Source organism: Jaculus jaculus, chromosome 7 (genome assembly GCF_020740685.1).
Source record: "Jaculus jaculus isolate mJacJac1 chromosome 7, mJacJac1.mat.Y.cur, whole genome shotgun sequence".
Lineage (NCBI taxonomy): Eukaryota > Metazoa > Chordata > Mammalia > Rodentia > Dipodidae > Jaculus > Jaculus jaculus.
In genome coordinates this window covers 2,882,153-2,910,000 of record NC_059108.1, presented here as the reverse complement: position 1 = coordinate 2,910,000, position 27,848 = coordinate 2,882,153, and the positions used below count along the sequence as shown (strand labels likewise).

Sequence of the window (27,848 nt, the reverse complement as noted above, 5' to 3'; positions counted from 1 at the left end):
GGGGCTAGAGCATCACAAGGCTAGGACTATTCCCGCAGGCCTTTAAAAACACACTTTGTATCATTGTATGAATCCTGAAGTGGTATACTTTTATTTTATTTTTATAATTTTATTTTGCTTGTCTGTTTTTATTTAGTTTTTATTCATTTTTTTAGATATTTAATTTATTTGAGAAAGAGAGAGAAGCATACAGAGTGAGAGAGAAGAGGAGTACCAGGGCCTCCAGCCACTGCAAATGAACTCCAGATGCATGTGCCATCTTGTGCATCTGGCTTACATGGGTTCTGGGGAATTGAACCTGGGTCCTTTGACTTTGTAGGCCAGCACCTTATCCGCTAAGCCATCTCTCCAGCCCTGATTTTAGTTTTGAGAGTCTCACTTTATTGCGAGCTGGTTTGTGGTCCTTGGAGGTCAGTCTGCAGAGTGCTGGGATTGATACAAGCATGAGCCAGCACACTTAGCTGTAATTTACACGTTATAAATGTCAGGTTTATTGAAGTATCACTTATACATAGTAAAATTATGTCTCTGGTATACAGTTTCAGGTTTTCACAAATGTATATAGTCATGTAGCCGCTATATATTGTTTGCTTTTTGTTTTTCAAGGTAGGGTTTCACTTTAGCCCAGGCAGTCACGTCTGCTAATGAGTGCTGGAATTAAGGGCACGCCCCGCCCTTACTTTTTTTTTTTTGAAGAAATGTTTTCCTTTTTCTTCACACCTTTATTTATTTTCTTTCTTTCTTTCTTTCTTACTTTCTTTATTTTTATTTGAGAGAGACAGACAGATAGAGGGAGAGAGAGAGAGAATGGGCGCGCCTCTGCAAACGAACTCCAGACGCGTGCGCCCCCTTGTGCATCTGGCTAACGTGGGACCTGGGGAACCGAGCCTCGAACCGGGGTCCTTAGGCTTCACAGGCAAGCGCTTAACCGCTAAGCCATCTCTCCAGCCCCCCGCCCTTACTTTTTTAACTTTCAGGTAAAGGTTTCCACAAGGCGATCACTTCGATTTCCGCGCAGGTTTGTACTTCTTACAGCAGGACACCGGAATCCCCAGCCAATCAGCAGTTCGTTTGCTCGAAGGGGCGGGGCCGCCAGCGGGGGTTCAGGCAGCACGCGTGCGCAGACAGCGCACCTCCGGGCCGCCGTAGCTTGTCCCGCGGTCGCCCGGTTGTCATGGCGGCCGTCCGGAAGCCGGTGCTGCTCGGGCTCCGGGACGCCGCGGTGGTGGCCAGCCTCACGGGGCCCGGCGCGTGGACGGCTAGCAGGCTGGGCGGCGTCCCGGTGAGGGCGGCCCCGGGGCCGGGGGCCGGCGGGGGGCGGGCGAGCTGCGGGGTCCGAGTCGGGGTCTGAGCGCCTCCCTGCTCCTCAGGACGCCCTGCCCGCCGTGGCGGCGCCGAGGCCGGCGTGCGGAACGTGCCGGCGGCCGCTCGCGCTGATCGTGCAGGTGTACTGCCCGCTGGAAGGCTCCCCGTTCCACCGGCTGCTGCACGTGTTCGCGTGCGCCCGTCCCGGGTGCGGCGGCGGCGGCGGCGGGGCCGGGCCGCGCAGGTAGGACTGACGGACGCCCTGGGGCGGGGCGGCGCGGGGCGGCGCGGGGCGGCGCGGGGCCGACCGGGTGGAGCCTCACCGGCGGTCTTCTCCTTGAAGCTGGAAGGTGTTCCGTTCCCAGTGCCTGCAGGTGCCCGAGAGAGAGGCCCGCCGTGCTCAGGTAAAGCGATTGTGATCGGCTCCAAGTTGAACAGCTTCTCCAGAATATCGTTTCGACAAACTCTTTTTTTTTCCTTCCCTCCTTTTTCCTGTATTGTCCCTGTTTCTTTTTCTTGAAGCAGTTTTTTTATTTTTTTAAGGGCATTTTTTATTTAAAAAATATTTTTATTTATTTATTTGAGAGAGAGAGACAGAAATAGGCCGATAGAGAGAGAGAAAGAGAGAGAGGGAGAGAGAGAGAGCATATGGATGCGCCAGGGCCTCTAGCCATGGCAAAGGAACTCCAGATGCGTGCACCCCCGTGTGCATCTGGCTTATGTGGGTCCTGGGGAGTCAATTCTGAGTCCTTTGGCTTTGCAGGCAACTGCCTTGCTGTCTCTCCAGCCTTATTTTATTTAGTTATATATTTGAGAGAGAGAAAGAGGCAGAGGGAGAGAAGAAGAGAGAGAATGGGCCCGCCAGGGCCTCCAACTACTGCAAAGGAAGTCCAAACTCACTGTAAGGTCACGGATATCCAGGCCATTTTGTGTCTGGAAGAGCACGTTGTAAGGAGTCCTACCCTTACTTTGGCTCTTACATTCTTTCCGCCACCTCTTCTGCAATGGACCCTGAGCCATGGAAGGTGTGATAGAGATACTTTAGTGCTGAGTTCTCGTCTATCACTTCTCAGCACCATGATGCCTTGTGAGTCATGCCAAGGTCACTGCCATCTGAAAAGAGAAGGTTCTGTAACCAAAAGTGAGAGTAGCATTAATAATATATGAGTATGAACATTAATTAAAAGCAGTGCTTACTGGGCAGTTTGGTGAGCATAGTATATACATTTAGCCAGACAGCAGCAAACGTTACACCCCTAGGGTTCATGACTAGCCCTGTTGTAGGTTTTCAGTATCAGGGATGTATTCCCTCCCATGGAGCGGGCCTCCAGTCCAATTAGAGGGTGGTTGGTTTCCCCCATAACAGACGTACCACTATTGTACCCATTGGCTTATTTGGCCTGGGTGGCCAAATAAAAGGTTTGTCATGTCCACTGTTGGGTATCTTCATTGGTGATGTCTCTCCCATTAAACTACATGCAGTTTCTTTATTTGAGAGAGAGAGAGAGAGAAAGAAAGAGGCAGATAGAGGAAGAGTGGGTGAACCAAGCCTCTAACCATTGCAAACGAATTCCAGACATATGTTCCACCTTGTGCAAGTGAATGTACATGGATATTGGGGAACTGAACCTGTGTCCTTTTGCTTTGCAGGCAAGTGCATAACCACTAAGCCCTTTCTGCAGCTGTCAGGCTACTTCTACAGTCAGGAAGCTTAGATGTGGTCTGATGAATGGATGCCATACTTGCCACAGAGCTGTTAGTGGTCTAGCTTTGCTTTGCATCTACTTACAGAACAGCTCACTTTGACTTCCTGGTATATTCATATTTGTTCTCTTACCACTACAAAAAAACTCCAGATGCATGCACCACTCTGTGCATCTAGCTTTACGTGGGTACTGGGGAATTGAACCCCTGCCAGCAGGCTTTGTAAGCAAGCGCCTTTAACCGCTGAGCTACTGCTCACTCTCTCCCTCTCTGGTTTGTATGAAGCAGTCTTTACTATGTAGCCAAGGCTGACCTTAAATTCATGGCACTCCTCTACCTCAGCTTCCTGAGTGTTGGCATACAAATGTGAGCCACCATGCCCAGCCTGCTGAAAGGCATTTCTTTTCATTTCACTTTGCTTGTTTGTCTTTCTCTGGTGGGCATGATCATATCTAAAGCCCTAGCTAGCTGTAAAGGAGTCTGGGAAGTGGAATTCTTTCCTTAGTCTCTACCATACAGGAAGCACAACAGGAAGATTTTCTAGCTAAATCTGCCATATTGGCCCCCAAACAAACATATTTAAGTCACTTCACACATGCTTTTGAGTGCATTATGCCAGAGGGGAAGAGCATGGTATGATGGCTTCCTGGGCAAGGTGACAGAGATGTGTGGCTGATGCTGGAGGTGTAGATGAAATCACCTCGGTGTGATTGGCCCTTACTCATTGGCTATTTTTCTAGAAACAGGAAAATGGCCTTGTAGCTGAGAACTGGTGTGACGGTGCAGATGAATGGGGAAGTGACAGTGAGGAGACCTCTCCACCACCACTTACCTGGGACCTGGGAAAGGATTCTAAAAGTGCCAGAGATACAGACTGGACTGCAAAACTTCAGAAGCTCCACTTACAGGATACGGCCCTGGGGGCCGCACAAGCTGCACCCCCAGGGGAAGGGCTGACCTTCCCCACCGTGGATCTACAGTTCCAGCCCTACTACATCTGTGTTGTAGACGAGGATGATTACAGAGATGTTGTAGGCCTCGATCATGCCCACAGCCTTCTGAGGGACTACCAGCAAAGGGAAGGAATTGATATGGAGCAGTTGCTTTCCCAGAGGTGAGAATGTGGTATTGAGACTGGGTTTTATGGTCAGAAACCTATGATAAGGAGGTACCCTTTGGTTTTGCCCCTGTACCTAGGGGGACCTTTCTGCTTTGCTCCTGTTGGGTAACAAAAAGAGACACAGACCAGGGATCTCCTTGTTAGCCACCTAGAGTTAATTTGCAAACACACAGCTGGCTCTAAGTGCTCTTAAGAAAATGAACCAACACCTGGGAGGCAGAGGTAGGAGGATCACCATCACCATGAGTTCATGGCCACCCTGAGACTACATAGTGAATTCCAGGTCAGCCTGGGCTAGAGTGAGACCCTACCTAAAAAAAAAAAAAAAAAAAAAATGAACCAAGATACATGCACCATATTGTGCATCTGGTTTACTTGGGTCCTGGGGAATCAAACCTGGGTCCTTTGTCTTTGCAGACAAGTACCTTAAACGCTAAGCCAGCTCTCCCTAACTTTCTTTTCTGCTCTGTTTTGTTTAGTTTTGCAGGGTCTCATGTAGCCCAGGCTAGCTCAAACTTGCTATATAGCTAAGGATTACCTTGAACTCCTAATCTTCTTGCCTCTACCTCTCAAGTGCGAGAATAACAGACATATACCACCACTCCTGTTCTTGATTGTCTTTTTTCAAGGTAGGGTCTCACTCTAGCTCAGGCTGACCTGGAATTCAGTATGTCATCTCAGGGTGGCCTTGAACTCATGGTGATCCTACTACCTCTGCCTCCTGAGTGCTGGGCCTAAAGGCATGCACCACCACACCTGGCTCTTAAATGTCTTTATAGCAGAGACAGGTGAGTTAGAAAAAAAGCTACTTGTTTATTGACTCCTGTGATTCCACAACTGGCCCAAGACCTCAGAGAACATGCCAATTCTCCATTCCCGTTAAGATGGGGGGATAATATTTCTGTTGTATGTTTTATCAGATAATTTGGGTGGTCAGATGAGAAGTAGATCTGTAAAGGTTTTATAAACTAAACCACCAAAGAAGCAAGGATGATCACTTTTGCTATTATGGTAATAGAATTTAGACAAGATCTTTTGAGACCTGACTCTCTGTCAGCTGTTTAACTTCTAGGCTTTAGACTTCAGAATAGTGTTAAAGGAGAAGACCTGGAAACATGTTGGTACTTGAAGTACTATGTCAAAATAATCTATACTGGGGCTGGGCATAGTAGTGTATATTCCCAGCACTGTGGAGACTGAGGGAGGAAGATCATGAGCTTGGGGCCAGGTTGGGCTACAAAGCATACTCCTTACCTCAAAAAAAACTAAATGGGAATGTGTTCAGAGAAGAAAAGAAAAGAATCCTATTTCCTTTAAAATATTTTTATTTATTTGTGTGGAGGGGTGAAGGGAAAGAGTTATGGGCATACCAGGGTCCCTTAGTACTGCAAATGAATTCTAGACAGTTGGGCTATTTTTGTCGAGCTTTAGGTGGGTGCTAGGGACTTGAACCCAGGCCAGCAGGCTTTGTAAGCAAGTACCATTGGCTACAGAGCCATCACCTCAGGACCCCCCCCCCATTTTTTTTAAATTTTTGAGGTAGAGTCTCATTCTAGCTCAGACTGACCTGGAATTCACTGTGTACTCTCAGGGTGGCCTTGAACTCATGGCATCCTCCTACCTCTGCCTCCCGAGTGCTGGGATTAAAGACATGCACCATCATCCTGGCTGACCTGGAATTCACTATTTATTTTTTAAAAATATATTTTATTTATTTGAGGGAAAGAGGTAGAGAGAGAGTGCACGTGTGTGTGTGCCAGGGCCTCCAGCCACTAAAAACAAGTCCATATGCATGTACCTTGTTGTACATCTGGCTTATATGGGTCCTGGGGAATCGCACCAAGGCCCATTGGCTTTGCAAGCAAATGCCTTAACTGCTAAGCCATTTTCTCTAGCCCTCAAATTCACTATTTAGTCTGAGGGTGGCCTCAACTGCTTCCTTTTTTTTTTTTTTTTTGGTTTTCCAAGGTAGGGTCTCACTCCAGCTTAGGCTGACCTAGAATTCACTATATTTTCTCAGCAATCCTCCTGCCTCTGCCTCCTGAGTGCTGGGATTAAAGGCATGCACCACTACACCCAGCTTTCCGTTTCCTCTTTTAAATACTGTAATTCTATAGATATTCAGAGTTAAAAATGGGTTCTGTTTCTCTTGTTGTTTTTCTAGTGATGGTGATGAAAAATATGAGAAGACCAAAATTAAAAGTGGAGATCAAACATTTTACAAATTCATGAAGAGAATTGCTGCTTGTCAGGAGCAGATTTTAAGGTGAAGACAGACCTTTTATGGAGACGTTACTGTAGAAGTCATGCGCGCTAGCACGTACCTTCAGTCTCGGCTAGCTGCAGGCTAAAGCAGGGTGGCCACATAAGGAGATGCTGTCTCAAAAAGAAGAAGAGAAAAAGAAAAACAGAAAAAGAAGCCTCCACCAGCCATGGTGACACATGTCTTTTAATCCCAGCACTCAGGAGGCTGAGGTAGGAGGATTCCTGTGAGTTCAAGGCCAGCCAGAGACTACAGAGTGAATTCCAGCTTAGCCTAGGCTACAGTGAGATTTTACTTTGTTAGTTGGGAAAAACTGGTACATATAATGACTTCCATTATTTCTCAACTGAAGACAGAACCTTTACTAAGATTTTTTTTTTTTTTTCCAAAACTCTAGCCTAGGCTGACCTGGAACTCAAACTCCTGGTGATCCTCCTACCTCTGCCTCCCGAATGCTGGGATTAAAGGTGTGTGCTACCAGGCCTGGTTTTGTTTTGGTTTTTTTTTTTCAAATTAGGGTCTCACTCTAGTCCAGGCTGACCTGGAACTCACTCTGTGGCCCCAGGCTGGCATCAAACTCCTGGTGATCCTCCTACCTCTGCCTCTTGAGTGCTGAGATTAAAGGCATGTGCCACCATGCCTGGCTGAGCCCTGCTTTGTTTTTGTTGTTTGTTTTGTTTTTTATTTTATTTAATTCATTTGTTTATTTGAGAGAGAAAAAGGCAGATAGAGAATAGGTGTGCACCAGGACCTCTAGCCACTGCAAATTCAAGACACATGTGCTATCTTGTACACCTGGTTTATGTGGGTCCTGAGGTATTGAACCTGGGACCTTTGGCTTTGCAGACAAGCACCTTAACTGCTGAGCCATCTCTGCAGTCCCCCCCACACACTTAAAACCATCACAAAGTGGTAATACATTCTTTAATCCTAGTATTTGGGAGGTCAAGACTGGAGGATGGGAATTTAGGGATGCCTCAGCTCATAGTAAATTTGGGACCAACCTGGGCTCAGTGAGACCCTATCTCAAGACAATAAAATCATTGATAAAAGTCAAGATGCAAATATATAAGCAGTTAGGGCTGGAGAGATGGCCTAGCGGTTAAGCGCTTGCCTGTGAAGCCTAAGGACCCCCGTTTGAGGCTCGGTTCCCCAGGTCCCACGTTAGCCAGATGCACAAGGGGGCACACGTGTCTGGAGTTCGTTTGCAGAGGCTGGAAGCCCTGGCGCGCCCATTCTCTCTCTCTCCCTCTCTCTGTCTTTCTCTCTGTGTCTATTGCTCTCAAATAAATAAATAAAAATTTAAAATATATATATATATATATATATATATATATATGCAGTTAAATTAGGCGTGGTGATGCATGATTTGAATCCCAGCAGAGGTAGAGGTAGGAGGATCGCCCTGAGACTACATAGTGAATTCCAGGTCAGCCTTGGCTAGAATAAGACCCTATCTGACAAAACAAAAAACAAACAAACAAAAATTTTATCCAGACTCTGGAATACAAGCCTGTACTCCCTGCTTTTGGAGGCTGACATAAGATCACTTGACCTCACATGCTTGAGATCAGCCTGAATGACATAGTGAACAACCACTCTTTGCCTGCAAAGCCAAATGACCTAGGTTTAATTCCCTAGGACCCATGTAAAACAGATGCGCAAGATGGCACATGTATCTGGAGTTTGTTTGCAAAGGTTGGAGGTCCTGCACCCATTCTGTCTGTCTGTTTCTTTCTCTCTCTCAAATAAATAAATAATAAATTGTTTAAAATTAAAAACAACCTGCATAGGACCTAGAGAGAAGGCTCAGCATTTACAAACACTTTTTTTTGTTTTGATTTTGGTTTTTTTAATCCCATCACTTGGGAGACAGAGGTAGGTGGATCGCTGAGAGTTCGAGGCCACCCTGAGACTATATAGTGAATTCCAGGTCAGCCTGGGCTAGAGTGAGATCCTACCTTGAAAAAACAAAAACAAAAAAAAAAAGCACTTGCTTCCAAAGCCTGATGACCTGGGTTTGATTCCCAACTACCACAGATGCACAAAGTGATACATATACCTGGAGTTTCTTTGCAGTGACAGGAGACCCTGGCATGCCCATCCTCTGTCTTTCTGGTGGTTTTTTTTTTTTTTTTTTTTTTTTTTTTTTTTTTTTTGTAGGGTCTCACTTTATTTCAGGCTGACCTGAAATTCTCTATGTAGTCTCATGGTGGCCTCGAACTCACCATGATCCTCTTACCTCTGCCCGGCTCACTCTTTCTGTTTGCATCTTTCTCTATGCTTCTCAAATAAACAAAAAAAAAAATTTTTTTTTTGTTTGTTTGTTTTGAGGTAGGGTCTCACTCTGGCCCAGGCTGACCTGGAATTCACTATGGAGTCTTAGGGTGGCCTTGAACTCACGGTGATTCTCCTGCCTCTGCCTCCTGAGTGCTGGGATTAAAGGCGTGTGCCACCATGCCTGGCTTCAAATAAACAATTTTTAAAAATACATACATAAGGCCTGGGAGATGGCTTAGTAGTTCAGGTGCTTGCCTGCAAAGCCTAATGACTGGGTTCATTTTCCTGGTATCCATGTGAAGCCAGATGCACAAAGTGGTATATGCATCTGAAGTTTATTTGCAGTGGGTGGAGGCCCTGGTATGTCCCCTCCCTCCCACCCTCCCTCCCTCTCTCCCCGTCTCTCTTTCTCTCTCTCTCCCTCTCTCTCTCTCTCTCTCTCTCTCTCTCTGCTTGCAAATAAAATAATAATTTTTTTTTTAATATTTGTGTAGTTGAGGGTAGCCTTGAACTCTGATCCTCCTTCCTTCACCTACCAAGTAGAATGTCCAAAAGGCTAGACTCAGAATGCCAAATAAAGAGATGAGCATGGTTGGAAAGCAGAGAAAGGAAACTTGGTGGAAAGACAAACCATGAGGAACCCGGTAACCTGGAGCTCATCTTTAGAGCCTTTATCATCACTGAATCAAGCACGGCGGAGACTTCCTATCTGTTTGGGAATAGTGCTCTGGCTTTGGGGAATTACCTTAGACAGGAAAGTTTGGAAGTATGGCCTTAGATGTTGGGGTGTATTTGTGTGGATGTGGCTCTGATTCATGGCTCATCATTTCCTAGGTATTCCTGGAATGGAGAGCCTCTTTTTTTGACCTGTCCCACATCAGAAGCCTCTGAGGTCCCAACCTGTAGCTCCTGTGGAGGCCAAAGAACGTTTGAATTTCAGCTCATGCCGGCCCTGGTCAGCATACTCAACAGGGCTGATTTAGGTAAGAAATCCTTACTGGCTTGAAATTGTGGATTTCTAACATTGTGTTTGGTTTGGTTTTTTCAAGGTAGAGTCTCACTGTAACCCAGGCTGACCTGCAATTCACTCTGGTCTCAGGCTAAACTCTCAGTAATCCTATCTCTGACTCCAGAGTGCTGGGATTAAAGGTGAATGTCACCATGCTGTTTACTTTAAATTGTGTATGTTGGGGGTGAGAGTGACTGGAGTCAGGGCCTCTTGCCATTGCAAATGAACACCAGACACATGCACCACTTTTTGTGTCTGGCTTTAAGCGAGTGGCTTGGAAATTGAATCTGGGTCTGCAGGTTTTGCAAGCAAAGAGCCTTTAGCCACTGAGCCATCTTCCCACCTCCCTAATTTGAAAAATGAAAGATCATGTTTTTGCTTAATTGTTAAACATAAACACTAATAACAGCCCTCCTGGCTGACCTAAGACTGAGCAAGCTGTTTTCTATTATTCATTGATAAGGCAAGGGAGATTTATTGAGAAAAAGGTAGAAAAGTCTTAGGGTCAGGGCAGATATGCTGAGGATTTTGCCTGGTATCCAAAGGAAAAAAAAAGAAAAGGAAGAGTTGGATTTTCTGAGTCAGAACTTTTGGAAACAGGCAGGCTTAGATGTGAGGATCCAACAACTGTCTATCTGGACTATTTTTATCACATTATTACATAGCCAATTTCTTTTAAAGGATCTCATGTATCCAGTTCTGTGTAGTGGAAGATGACCTTGAACTTCTGATCCTCCTTCCTCCACCTTCTAAGTACTAGGATTACAGATATTTGACACCACACCAATTGTATATATTAAAAAAATTGTCATTTTAAAGAATCTGCTTAGCTTGGTGCTAGGTATGTGCTTATAGTCCTATCTGTTTGGGAGGTTGAGACAGGAGGATTGCTTGAGCCTCGCCTGAAAAACACCATGAGACCTTGTCTCAAAACAACAACAACAACACAATAAAAAGAAACCTAAGATACAGCTAAGGATTTAGCTCAGAGGTAGAACATTTGCCTGGCATGCACTAGTTTATGATCTTAACACTTGGTAGATGAGGCAAAAGGATCAGTAATTTGAGGCTTGGGGCTACTTGAAACTGTTTTTTAAAAAAAGACAGTGGTGGCTCACGCCTTTAATCCCAGCATTTGGGAGGCAGAGGCAGGAGGTAGGAGAGTTCAAAGACATAGGAGTTTGAAGCCACCCTGAGACTACGTTACGTAGTGAATTCCAGGTCAGCATTGCTAGTGTGAGACCTTACCTCGAAAAAAAAAAATCTCGATGATTCTAGGTCTCGTCAATTTGACAATCAAAGGAAATCATCAAGCCAGTTTGCCTGTTTTCCATTCATTTTTATTTTTTATTTTTTTTCTTTTCACAATTTTTTTAAAATTTTATTTATTTATTTGAGAGTGACAGACACAGAGAGAAAGACAGATAGAGGGAGAGAGAGAGAATGGGCGCGCCAGGGCTTCCAGCCTCTGCAAACGAACTCCAGACGCGTGCGCCCCCTTGTGCATCTGGCTAACGTGGGACCTGGGGAACCGAGCCTCGAACCGGGGTCCTTAGGCTTCACAGGCAAGTGCTTAACCGCTAAGTCATCTCTCCAGCCCTCTTTTCACAATTTTTATTAACATTTTCCATGATTATAAAAAATATCCCATGGTAATACCCTCCCTACCCCCCCACACTTTCCCCTTTCCATTCATTTATTTTTGAGACAGGATCTCTTGTTGACCAAAGTTGGCTTTAAACTCACTATGTCACCAAGATTCAAGGATGACCTTTATCTTGTGATTCATCTGCCTTCTCCATGCTTTGGGAGTAGAGGGGTGGTGAGAGGGTATGAGGAGATGGCTTAGAAGGTATGGGTGATTGCTAAGCCACATGAGAGTTTGTGTTTGATCTCTAGCACCATGTAAGAATCTGAGCATGGCTGCACACGACTGAGGGAAGTAGGGACAGAAGGACCACTGAGGGGCTGGATGTGATGGCTCAGCAGTTACAGGTATTTGCTTACAAAGCCTGATGGCCCAGGTTTAGTTCCCTAGTATCCACATAAAGCCAGAAGCACAAAGTGGCACCTGCATCTGGAGTTTGTTTGCAGTGGCATGAGGCCCTGCCATTTATTCACTTATTTTTCTCTCCCTCTACAAATAATTTTAAAAAACCACAAAGGTTGGCATAGGATGGCTTAGTAGTTAAAGGTGCTTACCTGCAAAGCCAAAGGACCCAGGTTTGATTCCCCAGGGCCCATGGAAGACAGAAGCACAAGGTGGTGCATGCATCTGGAGTTCATTTGTAGGCCCTAGTGTGCCCATTCTCTCTGTCTGTCTCTCAAATAAATTAATTAATTTAAAAAAACACACACAAAGGTTTGGGGCTAGGAAAATGTCTCAGCAGTTAAAGGTGTTTGCTTGCACCCCTCTCACATGAATAAATAAAATATATTTTTTAAAAATTTTAAGAGGGCTGGAGAGATGGGTTAGCAGTTAAGGTTCTTGTCTGCAAAGCCAAACCCCGGTTTGATTCCCCAGAACCCACATAAACCAGATGCACAAGGGGACACATGCATCTGGAGTTCGTTTGCAATGGCTGAAGGCTCTGGCGTGCCTATTCTCTATATATATAGACCTGGATTCACTATGAAGTCTCATGGTGGCATCAAACTCAACAGCAATCATCCTACCTCTGCCTCCCGAGTGCTGGGATTAAAGGTGTATGCCACCACACCTGCCCCCCCCCCTTTTTTTTTTATTTTTTGAGGTAGGGTCTTACTCCAGTCCAGGCTGACCTGGAACTCATTATGAGTCTCAGTATAATAAGAGCCCTGAAATGTTTGTATTGGGACCTTTTTCCTCAGAGGTCTTTCACTTTCCCCAGAGAATGATCTTTTAGTTTAGTGATCAGCAAGCCTTGTTACTGGCATTGACTATAGGGGGCCACTGATTTTAATGTTTTGCCCTGTGTTTACTATGCTTCTGCCTTGTGATTGTTATGGCTCAGCCCCGCCTTCAGCTGGGTCTGAAATCTCTGCTCCAGCAGTTTTGATTGCAGAAGCCTAGTAGAGTAGGTGGCATGGCAATTGGGGTGCCTGAGCCATGTCTAGATTGCATTTCCTACTAGTTTATTTGAGAGCGACAGACATAGAGAGAAAGACAGATAGAGGGAGAGAGAATGGGCACGCCAGGGCTTACAGCCTGTGCAAACGAACTCCAGACGCGTGCGCCCCCTTGTGCATCTGGCTAACGTGGGACCTGGGGAACTGAGCCTCGAACCGGGGTCCTTAGGCTTCTCAGGCAAGCACTTAACCGCTAAGCCATCTCTCCAGCCCTTTCCTACTAGTTTAGATGAAGTCTGTCTTTCAAGTGCTGGAAATAAAGGTGTGTATCATCACTGGGCTTGGTGGCACATGCCTTTAATTCCAGCACTTGGGAGGCAGAGGTAGGAGGATTGCCATGAGTTTGAGGCCATCCTCAGACTACATAATGAATTCCTGGTCAGCCTGAGCTAGAGTGAAACCCTACCTTGAAAAACAAAAAACAGAAGAAAAAAAAAAGTTTGTGTCATCACGCCTGGCTTGAAGTCTGCTGTTGACATGTGTTCATTTGCTGCAGGAGAACCTCAAGTGTAGCTGAGAGCATAAAATGACCTCTTAAGCAACTCCTGATGATGTGGAGATATTGAGCTGGTTTTCTGTGTTAGTTTTTATTTATTTATTTATTTCTGTCTATTGAAACAGGGACTCCATTTGTATTCCTGGCTAGATTAGAACTTGCTATATAGATCCTTGAGTTTGTAACAGCTTTCTGGCTCTGACTCCCAAGTACTGGTGGATTATAGGCATGGACCATCACCACCACTACCACATCTGGCTTGTTTTTTGAGAGGACCTCATACCCAAGGCTGGCCTGGAACTTGCAATTTGGCCAACAAACTCATGATCTTCCTGCTTTAGCCTCCTGGGTACCAGAATTAGCACTGGCTCCTGTACCACTGTGATCTTTTCCTGTCTCACAGTGAGCACTGACATGTGCCAGTCTGGGTTTCATACATATTCACTTAATCCTCTCATCACAATCTCACCATCGTGATAAATACTGCCCAAGGTGGCAGAGCAGGAGTTGAACCCAGGCTGCTCTCTCCAGGGTCTGTGCTCTGTCCAGTAAGTAAATGATGTCATTGTGAGAGTGTCGGGACATTTGCTCTTTGTTGAAACACAGAATGTTTGTATTCTTCAGGTCTTTCTGTGGAATTTGGAACAATTCTAGTTTATACATGTGAGAAGAGTTGCTGGCCTCAAAATCATCAGACGCCCATGGAAGAATTTTGCATTATACAAGAAGACCCAGATGAATTATTGCTTAAGTAGAATACTTCCTTGTGTATATAAATTAAGCACATTTTAATATTTAAGCATATGTGTGTTTATTTTAGCATTCCCCCCTGCCTTTCAAAAAATTTTTATTTATTTATTTATTTTTGCCCCCCTTCCTTTGAGATGAGGCTTCACTGTAAGTAGCTCGCGCTGATATGGGACTCATAATCTCACAACCTTCCTGCCTCAGCCTCCTGAGTTCTGGAATTACAGATGTGGGCCACCATGCCTGATTTTTAACTCTCTTTGTTTTGTTTTATTTTTCAAGGTATTGTCCCACTCTAACCCAGGCTGACCTGGAATTATGTACTCTCAGGGTGGCCTCAAACTCAGTGATCCCCCTACCTCTGCCTCCCAAGTGCTAGGATTAAAGTGTGCCACCACACCTGGCTGAACTCTCTCATTTTTAAAAGTATTTTATTTATTTGACAGAGGCAGAGAGAGAGAAAAAATGGGTGCACCAGGGCCTCCAGCCCCTGCAAATGAATTCCAGATGCATGTGCCATCTTACACATCTGGTTCACATGGGTCCTGGGGCATTGAATCTGGGTCCTTTGGCTTTGCAAGCAAGCGCCTTTAATGCTAAGCCATCTCTCCAGCCCTTAGCTCTCATTTTTAATTGTTGCCCATTTTTCTTTGGGGGTTTGTGCTGGGGCTGGAGCCAGGATCTCCTGACTGGGGTGGTCTATCCTTCAGAATCAAGACTGCCAAAACCATATAGCAGTTGGAAAGATGGAAAGCCAGTGTCCCCAGCCAGGCACACTGGTAGCATTCAGTACAAGAGTAGAGATTAATTTCTTCCTATCCTCCTGCCTGGGCATAACCCTATTACAACCCCTGCCAACCTTGTATGCTGCCAGAGCAAACCACTAGACTTGCTCACACTGGCAGCTCCTGCCCTGAACCACTGGCTGCTTAGCATCACCCCATGCTTCCCTCTCCACTTCACCTCACCCATTCCAGTATTTTCTTCCTGTGCCACCACAGGAAGGGGTCTGGACATTTTCTCCCCATCCTTTCTTCATTCAGTTGTATGTCACCAACTCTTCTTTCTGTTGCCCTTGACAGTTCTATGCAAACACTAGTCATGTTCCGACATGTATGAGGCCCATATTAGCATAGGTTGAAGTCCTGGGCAGGGTAGGACTGGTGAGAATACTTCCTGATCCTGCTTTACAGGCACTGGAAAGAAAATGGCTGTTTGCACAAGCTGAAGGTTCTGGCCTGTGAGGCTCCATCAGGGCTTTGACTGAACATAGTCCTGCAGATAACCGTTCCTTCTCTTTATCTCTGTAGTCCTGGGAAAGTGGCCACCCATTTCTCTTTGATGCTTCTGGTCCAGACAGATATGGCCTTGGCCTGCTAGACTAATTATTCTAACAACAGAAATACAATGTGATTGATCACACTTGGCTACAGCACTCTGGGTTTATTTATGGCTGAGGAGTTCCCACCACTGATAAGACAGCAAAGGGTCTCCTTTTATAATATTTATTTGGTCTGGAGAGCTACCTTAGTGGTTAGGGCACTTACCTGCAAAGCCAAAGGACTCAAGTTAGAGTCTCCAGGCCCCACAAAAGACAGATGCACAAGGTGGTGCATGGATCTGGAGTTATTTACAATGGCTAGAGGCCCTGGCACACCCATTTTCTTTATGCCTTTCTTAAATACATAAATGATATAAAAATATAATTATTTATTTGAGAGAGAGTATGGGTGAGCCAGGGCCTGCCACTACAAACAAACTCCAGACACATGCACCACTTTGTATCTGGCCACTGGGGGATCTGGGGAATCAAACCCAGGCCATCAGGCTTTGCAAACAGGCACCTTTAACCACTGAGCAATCTTTCCAGCCTAAAGGATATCACCTTATGAATCGGATGTTGATACAGGCCTGGCTGGACTGGCAATGTAGTGCAGAAGTAAAGTGCTTGCCTAACATGCACAGGCCTGGGTTTCATTCCTAACACTACAAAAAAAAAGTCAACAAACATTTCATATACTTTTAGTAGGTGTTATATTTCAAACTTATTTTTCAAGGCAGAGTCTCTAACCCAGGCTGACCTCAAAACTCTCAGTGAGTTTCCTACATTAGCCTCCTTTAGCTATGACTTTTATTGAGGTAAGGTTTCACTCTAGTCTAGGCTTACCTGGAATTCACTATGTAGTCTCAGGGTGGTTGTCTTGAGCTCACAGTGATCCTCCTACCTCTGCCTCCCCAGTGCTAGGATTAAAGGTGTTTGCCACCACGACCTGCTTTTTTTTGTTTTGTTTTTTGGCTTTTCGAGGTAGGGTTTTACTTTAGTCCTAGAATTCACTATGTAGTCTCAGGATGGCCTCAAACTCACAGTGATCCTCCTACCTCTGCCTCCCAAGTGCTGGGATTAAAGGTGTATACCACCATGCCTGGCCCATCTGTTTTTTGTTATTTTTTTTTTTAGCAGGCTTAATCCATTTTTATTTTGCTGTATAAAATCCTTATGTGGTAGCCACAGCTGGAGCCTGGGTCCTCTGCACTGAGGCTTTGGTGTAGGTTTTCACAAGATGGTCAGTGAATTCCTGGTAAGGAGACTTGGTGAACACAGTCTCTTTCCAGAGGTCGGGATGGGGGGAGGGGTCAGGTAGCTGTAGGTCTTAGAGATGGCGTCAAAAGTGGCCTTAGCAAAGTTGCCCAGAGTGGCAGTGCAGCCCCTGGCTGAAGTGTAGCAGTCATCAATACCAGCCATCATCAGCAGCTTCTTGGGCTCGGGGGCAGAGACAATGCCAGTGCCCCTGGGGGCAGGGATAAGGCGCACCAGCATAGCACCACAGCGGCCTGGCACTTTACAGGGGACTGTGTGGGGCTTGCCGATCTTGTTTCCCCAGTAGCCTCTCCAGACAGGCACAATGGAGAGCTTGGCCAGGATGATGGCCCCTCGGATGGCAGTGGCTACCTCCTTAGAGCCCTTGACACCCAGGCCGGCATGACTGTTGTAGTACCCAATGGCGACAAAAGCCTTGAACCTGGTCTGCTGACCAGCGCGAGTCTGCTTTTGCACTGGCATGATCTTCAAAACTTCATCCTTAAGGGACATGCTTAAGAAGAAGTCAATAATCTCAGACTCCTTGATGGGCAGGGAGAACAGATAGATCTCCTTCAGGGACTTGATCTTCATGTCCTTGACCAGGCGTCTCAGCTTGGTCACAGGGATCCAATCCTTGTCTTTGGCTTTGCCTCCACGGCCATGCCCACGCCCATGACCCACCTTCCAGGCCCTTCTGCTGCACAGGCCTCATCCGCCATTTGGTGTTTTTCTGAGGAAGAAGCCATCTGTTTTTTTTTTTTCTTTTAATGTCTGTTTTTTTATTATTTAGAGAAATGAGCGCCAGATGCATGTGCTACCTTATGCATTTGGTTACATGGGACCTGGAGAATAGAACCTGAATCCTTAGGCTTAGGCTTAGTAGGCAAGCACCTTAACCGCTTCTCTCTCCAAGCAACCCCCACCTTTTTTTTTGTTTTTTTGAGGTAGGGCCTCCCTCTAGCTCAGGCTGACTTGATCTGGAGTTCATATGTAATCTCAGGGTGGCCTTGAACTCAAGGCAATCCTTTTATCTCTGCCTTCCAAGTGCTGGGATTAAAGGCGTTCACCACCACGCCCAAATTCTTTGTTTTTCTGAGACAGACTCCAAGACTCATCTTCCTGCTTCTGTTTCCCTTAAGTACAAAGACAGACTGCTGATGATGAAACAAACATCCTTGAATTGGGTTATATGTGCTTGTATTGGCTTTCACCTGTGTGAACTGAATATAGTTAAGTAGAGGCACAATTGTATAGGACCATGTGAGATGAAGAAAGATGCATGAAAATAAGCCTGTTGTAAACACATGTAAACATAAAAGCTGGGCCTGGTGGTGCATGCCTCTAATCCCAGTACCAGGGAGGCAGAGGTAGGAGGATGTCAGTGAGACTGAGGGCACCCTGGAATTCCAGGTCAGCCTGAGTAGAGTAAAAACAAACATCCAAGAAATTTGTTAAGGTAGGCAATCATTTGAACTTTATACATATACATACACCAAGCAAGCCCATAAACAAAAGCAAAGGCCCAGGCCAAGGAGAAGGGAGAACCCTCAGGAGAGATGCCGAAGTGGGTAGCTCCCGTTTATAGTGTGTCGAGTGGGAAGGTCGTTCTCCCACAGAGGGCGAGTTTAGCTGCCTATGTGATAGCCGGGCCAGTGGCGAGGAAGGACTCAGCCACTATGCAGGGATGCCCTCCACCCTGTTTATCCACTGGTCCCTGTGCTTGCACGATGACAGCAACTCAAGAAATCCTTCAGACCATCCTAGGTTGTGGCTGGTGAGACAATTGGCTGCAGAGAAAGACCACAGCAGTCAAATGACATTTTTTTTTTAAATTATTTATTTATTTATCTGAGAGTGACAGACACAGAGAGAAAGACAGAGGGAGAGAGAGAGAGTGGGCGCGCCAGGGCTTCCAGCCTCTGCAAACGAACTCCAGACGCGTGCACCCCCTTGTGCATCTGGCTAACGTGGGACCTGGGGAACCGAGCCTCGAACCGGGGTCCTTAGGCTTCACAGGCAAGCGCTTAACCGCTAAGCCATCTCTCCAGCCCTCAAATGACATTTTGTGTTTTCAGTCTTTTCTTGTTCTCTAGTATTTTATTTCAGAAGTAGCATTTTCTTTCTTTTTTTTTTTTCTTTTTTTGGTTTTTTTTCGAGGTAGGGTCTCACTCTGGCTCAGGCTGACCTGGAATTCACTATAGAGTCTCAGGGTGGCCTCGAACTCTCGGCGATCCTCCTACCTCTGCCTCCCAAGTGCTGGGATTAAAGGCATGCGCCACCACGCCCGGCCAGAATTAGCATTTTCTTTAAGGGGCACGAGTATCCCGGAAACAGAACTACGTAACAGATACACAAAAACATCAACCATGGGCTGGAAAAATGGCTTAGCGGTTAAGCGCTTGCCTGTGAAGCTTCAGGACCCCGGTTCGAGGCTCGATTCCCCAAGACCCATGTTAGCCAGATGCACAAAGAAGCGCATGCGTCTGGAGTCTGTTTACAGTGGCCAAAGGCCCTGGCGTGCCCATTCTCTCTCTCTCTCTCCCTCTCTGTCACTTTCAAATAAATAAGAATACAAAAAAATTAAAAAAAATAACCATGGCGTGTGTTTGTTTCTTCTTTTTAAAAAAAGTTATTTAAGCTGGGCGTGGTGGCGCACGCCTTTAATCCTAGCCCTCGGGAAGCAGAGGTAGGAGGATCGCCATGAGTTCAAGGCCACCCTGAGACTCCATAGTGGATTCCAGGTCAGTCTGGGCTAGAGTGAGACCCTACCTCGAAAAACCAAAAAAAAAAAAAAAAAAAGAGTTATTTGAGCTGGGCGTGGTGGCGCACACCTTTAATCTCAGCACTGGGGATGCAGAGGTAGGAGAATCGCCGTCAGTTCGAGGCCACCCTAAGACTACATAGTGAATTCCCGGTCAGCCTGGGTTAGGGTGAGACCCTACTTCAAAAAAAAAACAAAAAAAAAACTTGCAAGCAGAGTGAGAATATGGGCACACCAGGACCTGCCGCCACTGTGAATGAAGCGCGCACGCATGTGTTATTTCCCCGTGCAGCCTTTGCAAGCAAGTGCCTAGATTTAACCGCCGAGCCACGCCACGAGCCCATTGCCAGTGTATTCGGGTTGCACAGAACTGTGGCCCCGTGGGTTTGTACAGGCACATCCGTTCTCTAACCCCTAAGGAGGGCACAGCGGTGCAAGGCGACCTCGGGGAGCGGGCCCACCTTCGCGGCGCGCGGGGCGGCGGCTGCCAGTGCGCAGGAGCGGAAGCCGCGCCGCCCTTCCCCCACCGCTTCCGGCGCGGCTCGTTCTCCCGCCTCCGCCTCGGCCCGCGGCTCGTGAACGTCCGGGCCGCCATGGCGCTGTCGCGGGGGCTGCCCCGGGAGCTGGCTGAGGCGGTGGCCGGCGGCCGGGTGCTGGTGGTGGGCGCGGGCGGCATCGGCTGCGAGCTCCTCAAGAACCTCGTGCTCACCGGCTTCTCCCACATCGACCTGGTAAGGCGCGGCGCGGCGCTGGCCGGCTGAATGGCGGGCTGCGCTGGGGGCGGCGGGGGCCCGCGGCGGGGTGCGGGACGGTTCGGCGCCCACCGGCCTCGGCGCGCACGACGGGCCCGCCCGCTCCCCCGCGCGGCCGCCGCTGCCGCGGCTCTTCCGGGCGGCCCGGGACGGCGGCCTGGCGTCGGACGGCTCCCGCCCCGTCTCGCCGCGCTGCACGAGGTGGTGGCGTCGCGTCCCCCGGGGGCGGCGGTGACTTGGACCCGAAGGTGCCCCGGGTGCGGACGTGACAGCCCACGCAGGGGTTGACAACCGCGGAAGCCGCGACCGGCCCGCGCGCCCGGCCCCGCGCGCCTTCACTGAGCCAACCTTCGCCTGCAGCTTGCGGGTGGCGCGCACTGTTTCCATCCCGTTTTATCTTTAGCGGATGAGCAGATCCAGATGCAGTGACGTTTAGTGACTTGGCATGCAGGCTGGGGTCATGTAACAGGTGGCACGACTTCTTTGGGACTTGGCGCGCCTCTCCTGGGTACAGCGTGCACACTTAGTTTCATTAAAGATCTTAAAATCTGCAGGGTGGAGTATTGCTCACCTGTACCCACTACTTGGGAGGCAGGAGAATGCCCCCCCCCTTTGGAAGTTAGGGTTTTAATGTTTGTGTGGATGTACAATGATAGGGAACCACTGTAATTTTAAATCAAGTCATTGCTGTTTAGTACGTATTGAGGCTAGTACTTGGATCTGTGTTTAAAGTGTCTTGAGGTGTAGTGGAAACATGGAGTGAAATGTAGTTTGGCATTGTGTAAGCTCATGAATGAATGGAGGTGAAGAATCCACCCATTCTTCCTTTGGTTAGTCGTCACATCCATTTACATGCCACAGAAACCCAAATGTGCTGCTAACTGTTGACACTAATTTAAAAATTTTTTGTTTTGTTTTCCGAGCTGGGTCTCATGCTAGTTCAAGGCCAACCTGGAATTCACTAGCAGGGTGTGTTGGAGCATGCCCTTAATCCCAGCCCTAGGGAGGAAGAGGAAGGAGGATCACTTTGAGTTCAAGGCCAATCTGAGACTACATAGTAAATTCCAGGTCAGCCTGAGATGACCCCCCCTCCAAAAAAAAGTAATAATACATGCTTTTGTTTTAACTTTTTTTTTTTTTTGCAACAGACACTGAGCACCTGGAAAATAAATGGTGGTTTTGGTTGTTCTTTGATTTATTTTTTTTTTTATGAGATAGAGAATTGATGCGCCAGGGCCTCTAGCCACAGCAATCAAACTACAGATGATGGACCATCTTGTTCACATGCATTATCTTGTGCATCTGGCTTACTTAGGTTCTGGGGAATCGAACCTGGGTCTTTGGGCTTTGTAGATAAGTGCCTTAACAGCTAAGCCATCTCTCCAGCCCTGGTTTATTTTATTTTTGCTTGTTTGGGTTTTTTTTTTAATTTATTTTCATTTATATACTTATTTGAAAGCTAGAGAGCCAGAAGGAGGAAGATAGAGAATGGCTGCTTCAGGACCTCCGGCCACTGCAAACAAACTCCATATGCATGTACTACCTTGGGCATGTGGTTTACATGGGTACTGGGGAACTGAACCTAGGTCCTTTGGCTTTGCAGGCAAGTACCTTAACTGCTAAGCCATCTCTCCAGTCCCTGGGTTTTTTTTTAAATTTATTTATTTATTTATTTATTTTTTTGGACGTAGGGACTCACTCTAGTCCCAGGCTGGCCTAGAACTCATGGCCATCCTCCTGTGTGATGAGATTAAAGGTGTGTGTCAAGCCTGGCCAAAGCCCAACAAGACTGGCCTTTGTTTTTTTAAATGAGAATTGCTGTGCCAAGGCCTCCAGCCACTGCAGTTGAACTCCACATGTTTGTATGCCCCTTGTGCGCATGTGCAACCTTGTACACTTGCATTACTTTGTGTGTCTAGCTTATGTGAGGCTTGGAGGGTCGAACTTGAGTTCTTAGGTTTTGCAGGCTAGTGCATTAACCACTAAGTCATCTCTCCCGCCCTAAAAAATATTTTTTTAAAAATATTAATTTATTTATTTGACAGAGGGGGTGATCGAGAATGGGCGTGCCAGGGCTCCAGCCACTGCAAACAAACTCCAAACACATGTGCCCACTTGTGCTTACCTGGGTCCTTTGGCTTTGTAGACAAATGCCTTAACTGCTAAACCATCCCTTCAGCCCCTAAAAGATACTTACTTGAGAGAGAATGGTTCATGAAGGTCTCTTACTGCTGTAAGTAAACTCCAGGTGCATGTGCCACTTTGTGCCTGTGACTTTATGTTTGTACTGAAGAATCAAACAAGCAAGTGCCTTTAACTGCTGAACCATCTCCTCAGAGTATGATTTTTTTTTTTTTTTTTTGAGGTGGTACCGCCGGCCTGAAATTCACTCCGTAGAGTCTCAGGTAGCCTCAAATTCATGGCCATCCTTCTACCTCTGTGCTGAGATGAAAGTCTACTTCACCCCCCACCCCCATTATTTTAGAGAGAGAGAGAGAGAGAATTGGCCTGCTAGGGCCCCAGGCCCTGAAATTGAACTCCAGATGCTTGTGCCACCGTTTGCTTTCCTCATCTTTGTGCATCTGGCTTTTGTGGGATCTGGAGAGTAGAACATGTGTCCTTAGGCTTCTCAGGCAAGCACCTTAACTGCTAAGCCATCTCTTTGGCCCTCCCTCTCCTTTTTTAAACTGCATGTTAAGAAATTCCTTTCTCAGTCTTCTGGTAGTTATAAGTGATATTGTTTATATAGGTGAAGAACTGAATTAAAAAAGGCAATAATTTTTGTTTTCAAGGTAATGTCTCACTAGTCCAGGCTGACCTGGAATTCACTATGTAGTCTCAGGGTGGCTTTGAACTCCTGGTGATCCTCCTACCTCTGGGCATGTGTCACCATGCCTAGCTTGGCAATAAATTTTTTAATAAGTCTGTTTACCACATATCATTTAATAAAAACAGGGTACAGTAAAATTCAGTGTTTGAAAGTAATTAGATTGATTAAAAAAAAGTTCTTGCTGAGCATGGTAGCATAAACTTTGAATCCCAGCACAAGTAGAATGGCTGTGAGGTTGAGGCCAACCTAGGACTACAGAGTGAGGCCCAAGCCTGCCCAGACTAGAATGAGACCCTGTCTTTAATAAAGGAAAAAGAAAAGAAAAGAAAAGGAAATCAACAAGTCATCATTTATTTTGGAGCCATATATAAGTGACCATGGCCTGTGAACACAGATTTAAGGTTCCCCAAATTACATGTCTCAACATGATTGCAGTTATATGAAATTTTTTGTTTGTTTGTTTGTTTTTCGAGGTAGGGTCTCGCTGTAGCCCAGGCTGACCTGGAATTCACTAAGGAGTCTCAGGGTGGCCTTGAACTCATGGCAATCCTTTTACCTGTGCCTCCCAAGTGCTGGGATTAAAGGCGTGCACTACCACGCTCAATTTTTTTTTTTTATGGTAAAGAGAACAGAGAGTTCATAAATCAAGGCACTTTTCCTTTTTTTTTTTTTTTTTTTTTTTGGTTTTTTGTTTTTTGAGGTCAGGTCTTGCTGTAGCCCAAGCTGACCTGCCTTGAACTCACAGCAGTCCTCCTACCTCTTCCTCCTGAGTGCTGAGAGTAAAGGTGTGCGCCACCACTCCAGGCTGCCTTTCCCTTTCCCTCCCTTCTCCTCTCTTCCCCTCCCCACCCCTCCCTCCTTCCCTTCCATTCCTTCTTTCTTTTTCTCCTTCTTCCTCTTCTTCTTTTTAATATGTTTATTTGTTTTGTGTTTATTTGAGGTAGAGTCTCACTCTAGCCTACACTAACCTGGATCTCACTCTGTAGTCTCAGGCTGGTCTTGAACTCACAGTGATCCTCCTACCTCTGCCTCCTAAGCTTTTAAAAAATATTTCATTTCTTTATTTGAGAGAGTGAGAGAGACTGGGCATGTCAGGTCCTCTAACCACTGCAGAGGAACTTCAGGTGCATGTGTGACCTTATGCATCAGGCTCTATGTGGGTACTGGGGAATTAAACTCAAGTCCTTAGGCTTTGCAGACAAGCTTAACTGCTGAAGTATATTGCTCCAGTCCCGAAGACATTTTTCAAAGACATTAGTGGATGGGCTGGAGAGATGGCTTAGCCGTTTAGACACATGCCTTCAAAGCTTAAGGACCCAAGTTTGATTCGTAAGGTCCCAAATAAACCAGATTGCACATGGTGGCATATGCATCTGGAATTTGCAGTGGCTAGAGGACCTAGTGTGCCCATTCTCTCTCTCTTTCTGTCTCAAATATATAAATAAAAATTAGTTTTTAAAAAGACAGTAGTGGAGAGCTGGTCATGGTGGCTCACGCCTATCCCAGCACTCGGGAGGCAGAGGTAGGAAGATTGCCAAGAGTTCGAGGCCCTGAGACTACATAATTAATTCCAGGTCAGCCTGAGCCAGAGCCAAACCCTACCTTGAAAAACCAAAAAATAATAATAATTAAAAAAAGACAAAAACATAGGTTATAGCAAGCTAGGGCAATCTGTTTTAGGCCTCAGGTGCTAGCTGATAATTCTTAGCCTTTGTTTTTCTTTTTAAATATGTTTTATTTATTTATTTCAGAGAGAGAATGGGCATACCAAGGCCTCCAGCCATTGCAAACGAACTCCAGATGCATGTACTCCCTTGTGCATCTGGCTTATGTGGGTCCTAGAGAGTTGAACCTGGGTCCTTTGGCTTTGCAGGCAAACGCCTTAACTGCTAAGCCATCTCTCCAGCCCAATTCTTAGCCTTTGGATTGGTGGAAGTTAATATTACATTCCAGAAGGCTTTACTTCCTAGTCACAAGGGTGTTAGGTCATAGGAGGTGGGCAAATAAATGGCTTTTAAAAAAATCATTTAATTATTTAAGAAAGTAACAGAGTGAGTATGGGGACCCCAAGGCCTCCTGGCCCTGCATATGAACTCCAGATGTATATTCTACTTTGTGCATCTGGCTTTACATGGGTACCGTAGAATCAAACTCAGGCTTTGCAAGCAAGCACCTTTAACCATTAAGCCCTGTCTTCAGCCCAGATAAATAGCTGTTAAGAGGATTGAAAATAGCTCAGAGCGCTGAAGTAGCAGCTCAGCAATTAAAGGCACTTGCTTGTAATGACTGCCAGCCTGGGTTCCATTCCCTTGTACCCATGTTAAAAATAAACGCCATGTGTCTGGAGTTTGTTTTCACTGGGAGGTGGCCCTGGTATGCCTGTGCTTATTTTGCATCCCATCCCTCTTACCACAGAAGTTCTGATCAGTCAGCCCTGCAGGATGTTTCAAGTTGTGCAGCTGCACAGCTGCTTTTAGTGAGCTTAGTTCACACAAACCAAGGAATTTTCTGAAATATTTGCAAAAATCCTAGATGGGTGTGCAGGTGCAGGCCTTTAATCCTAGCTCCTAGCACTGGGGAGGCAGAGGTAGAGAGGATCACTGTGAGTTCAAGACCAGCCTGAGTACATAGTGAATTCCAGATCAGTCTGGTCCAGAGCAAGATCCTACCTTGAAAAAAAATATCCTAAATTAATATTCCCAAAAAGAGCCAGTGTGATGACACATGCTTTTAATTCCAGCACTTGGGAAGCCGAGGTAGGAGGATTGTCATGGTTCAACACCATCCTGTGACTACAGAGTGAATTCCAGGTCAGCCTGGGCTAGAGTGAGACCCTACCCTTAAAAAACAAACAAAAATCCCAAATAAACTATATTTGAGGCTTCCTTTGACATTGATCTTGATTCATTTTTTAATTAATTAATTAATTTATTTATTTGAGAGAAAGACACAGGGAGAAGGAAAGAGAGAGAGAGAGAATGGGCTTTCTAGGGCCTCCAGCCACTGCAAATGAACTCCATACACATGTGCCACCTTGTGCATCTGGCTTATTTGGGTTCTGGGGAATCAAACCAAGGTCCTCTGGCTTTGCAGGCAGCACCTTAACCGCTAAGCCATCTTTCCAGCCCCGATCTTGATTCTTTTGGTACGTGTTTAAAAATGCATATTTATTTGCAAGCAGAAAGAGAAGGGTAAACAAGGTCCTCTAATCACTGCAGATAAACTCCAAGGTGCATGTGGCCCTTTGTGCATCTAGTCTCCATGGGTACTGGGGAACTGACCTTTTGATGTTAGGTCTTGGAAGCAAGCACCTTCACTGCTGAACCACTTCTCTAGCCTATGTATTAAATATTTTTATCAATTTTTTGATTTTAGTACCACTGGGCCAAAAAAACATTTTCTCTAACTCAGCAGTTCTGGGTGGTGGTACTGCTCAGATATTTCAGAACACGTGGCTCATCTGAGTTTATGTATTTGTAGATTGACCTGGACACTATTGATGTCAGCAACCTCAACAGGCAGTTTCTGTTTCAAAAGAAGCACGTTGGAAGATCAAAGGCACAGGTAACTATCTGCTGTGCTGGTGGATCTTTTATTTATGGTCCTAGATGAAATCTGCTCCTCTGTAGGAGGAAATGGGTGAAGCTAGAGACTGTGAAGATTTAAAGAATAATGACTAAACCCTCTTTTTTGGTCAACAAATGAAAGAAAAATGTGCTAATACTGTGTCTTTTGTGACCCCTTCTAATTGTTTTCTTTTATTTTTTGGTTTTTCGAGGTAGGGTCTCACTGTGGTCCAGGCTGACCTGGAATTCACTATGTAGTCTCAGGGTGGCCTCGAACTCAAGTGATCCTCTTACCTCTGCCTCCTGAGTGCTGGGATTAAAGGTGTGCGCCACTATGCCTGGCCTGTCCTACTTTTTCATTTTAAATATCTTTATTTATTTGTACCCAGAGAATGGTTGCGCTAGGGCCTCTAGCCAGGGCAAGCAAACTCCATACCCATGTGCCACTTTATACATCTGATGTTTTCCGTAGATACTTGGGAATTAAATCACATTGTTAGGCTTTGTAGGCAAGGGCTTTGACTAGTGAGCTATCTCTCCAGCCCTGCATTTTATTCACTTATTTATTATTATTTTTGTTTGTTTGTTTTTCGAGGTAGGGTCTCACTCTGGCCCATGTAATTCACTATGTAGTCTCAGGTTGGCATTGAACTCACGGTGATCCTCCTACCTCTGCTTGGGATTAAAGACACAGGCCATGCATCTTCTTTTCTGAACAAAAAATTTATGTTGCTGGGGATCAACCTTAAGCAACATAAACATTTTATGGTTTTTTTAAAAATTTTTATTTATTTATTTATTTGAGAGCGACAGATACAGAGAGAAAGACAGATAGAGGGAGAGAGAGAGAATGGGCGCGCCAGGGCTTCCAGCCTGTGCAAACGAACTCCAGACGCGTGCGCCCCCTCGTGCATCTGGCTAACGTGGAACTTGGGGAACCGAGCCTCGAACCGGGGTCCATAGGCTTCACAGGCAAGCGCTTAACCGCTAAGCCATCTCTCCAGCCCAACATTTTATGTTTTTGTTAAGACTTGCTGTTTGCCAGGCATGGTGGTGCATGCCTTTAATCCTGCACTCTGGAGGCAGAGGTAGGGGGATTGCTACATAATGAATTCCAGGCCAGCCTGGACTAGAGCAAGACCCTACCTGAAAAAAGGAGGGGGGGCTGGAGGGATGGCTTAGCGGTTAAGGTATTTGCCTGCAAAGCCTAAGGACCCTGGTTCAATTCCCCAGGACCCACATAAGCCAGATATACAAGGGGCACATGTGTCTAGAGTTTGCAGAAGCCCTGGCATTCTCTCTATCTCTCCCCCTTTCTCTGTCAAA

At 46.1% G+C, this 27,848-nt stretch overlaps 2 protein-coding genes and 1 pseudogene across 3 annotated transcripts in view; 2 read left to right on the top strand and 1 right to left on the bottom strand.

Annotated features, from left to right (window-relative positions):
• The first annotated feature begins 1,174 nt into the window (after window positions 1-1,174).
• Window positions 1,175-14,084, top strand: Pdcd2l (programmed cell death 2 like). Of its 2 annotated transcripts, none has more exons than XM_045154461.1 (7): window positions 1,175-1,282; window positions 1,371-1,549; window positions 1,649-1,709; window positions 3,756-4,123; window positions 6,294-6,395; window positions 9,507-9,655; window positions 13,910-14,084. In XM_045154461.1, the coding sequence occupies exons 1-7, from the start codon at window positions 1,175-1,177 to the stop codon at window positions 14,038-14,040; spliced, it is 1,098 nt and encodes a 365-aa protein (XP_045010396.1). In that variant the 3' UTR covers window positions 14,041-14,084. The 2 variants fall into 2 exon arrangements, with proteins under 2 accessions (XP_045010396.1, XP_045010395.1); XM_045154460.1 differs by having other exon boundaries at window positions 3,750-4,123.
• A 2,430-nt stretch (window positions 14,085-16,514) lies between these two features.
• Window positions 16,515-17,332, bottom strand: LOC105944107 (annotated as a pseudogene).
• A 2,623-nt stretch (window positions 17,333-19,955) lies between these two features.
• Window positions 19,956-27,848, top strand: part of Uba2 (ubiquitin like modifier activating enzyme 2) — a 48,628-nt gene continuing 40,735 nt past the window's right edge. The window contains exons 1-2 of the mRNA XM_045155297.1: window positions 19,956-20,105; window positions 26,437-26,520. Coding sequence (XP_045011232.1) covers window positions 19,968-20,105; window positions 26,437-26,520 — 222 coding nt within the window. The 5' untranslated portion in view covers window positions 19,956-19,967. The remainder of the gene's footprint in view (window positions 20,106-26,436; window positions 26,521-27,848) is intronic.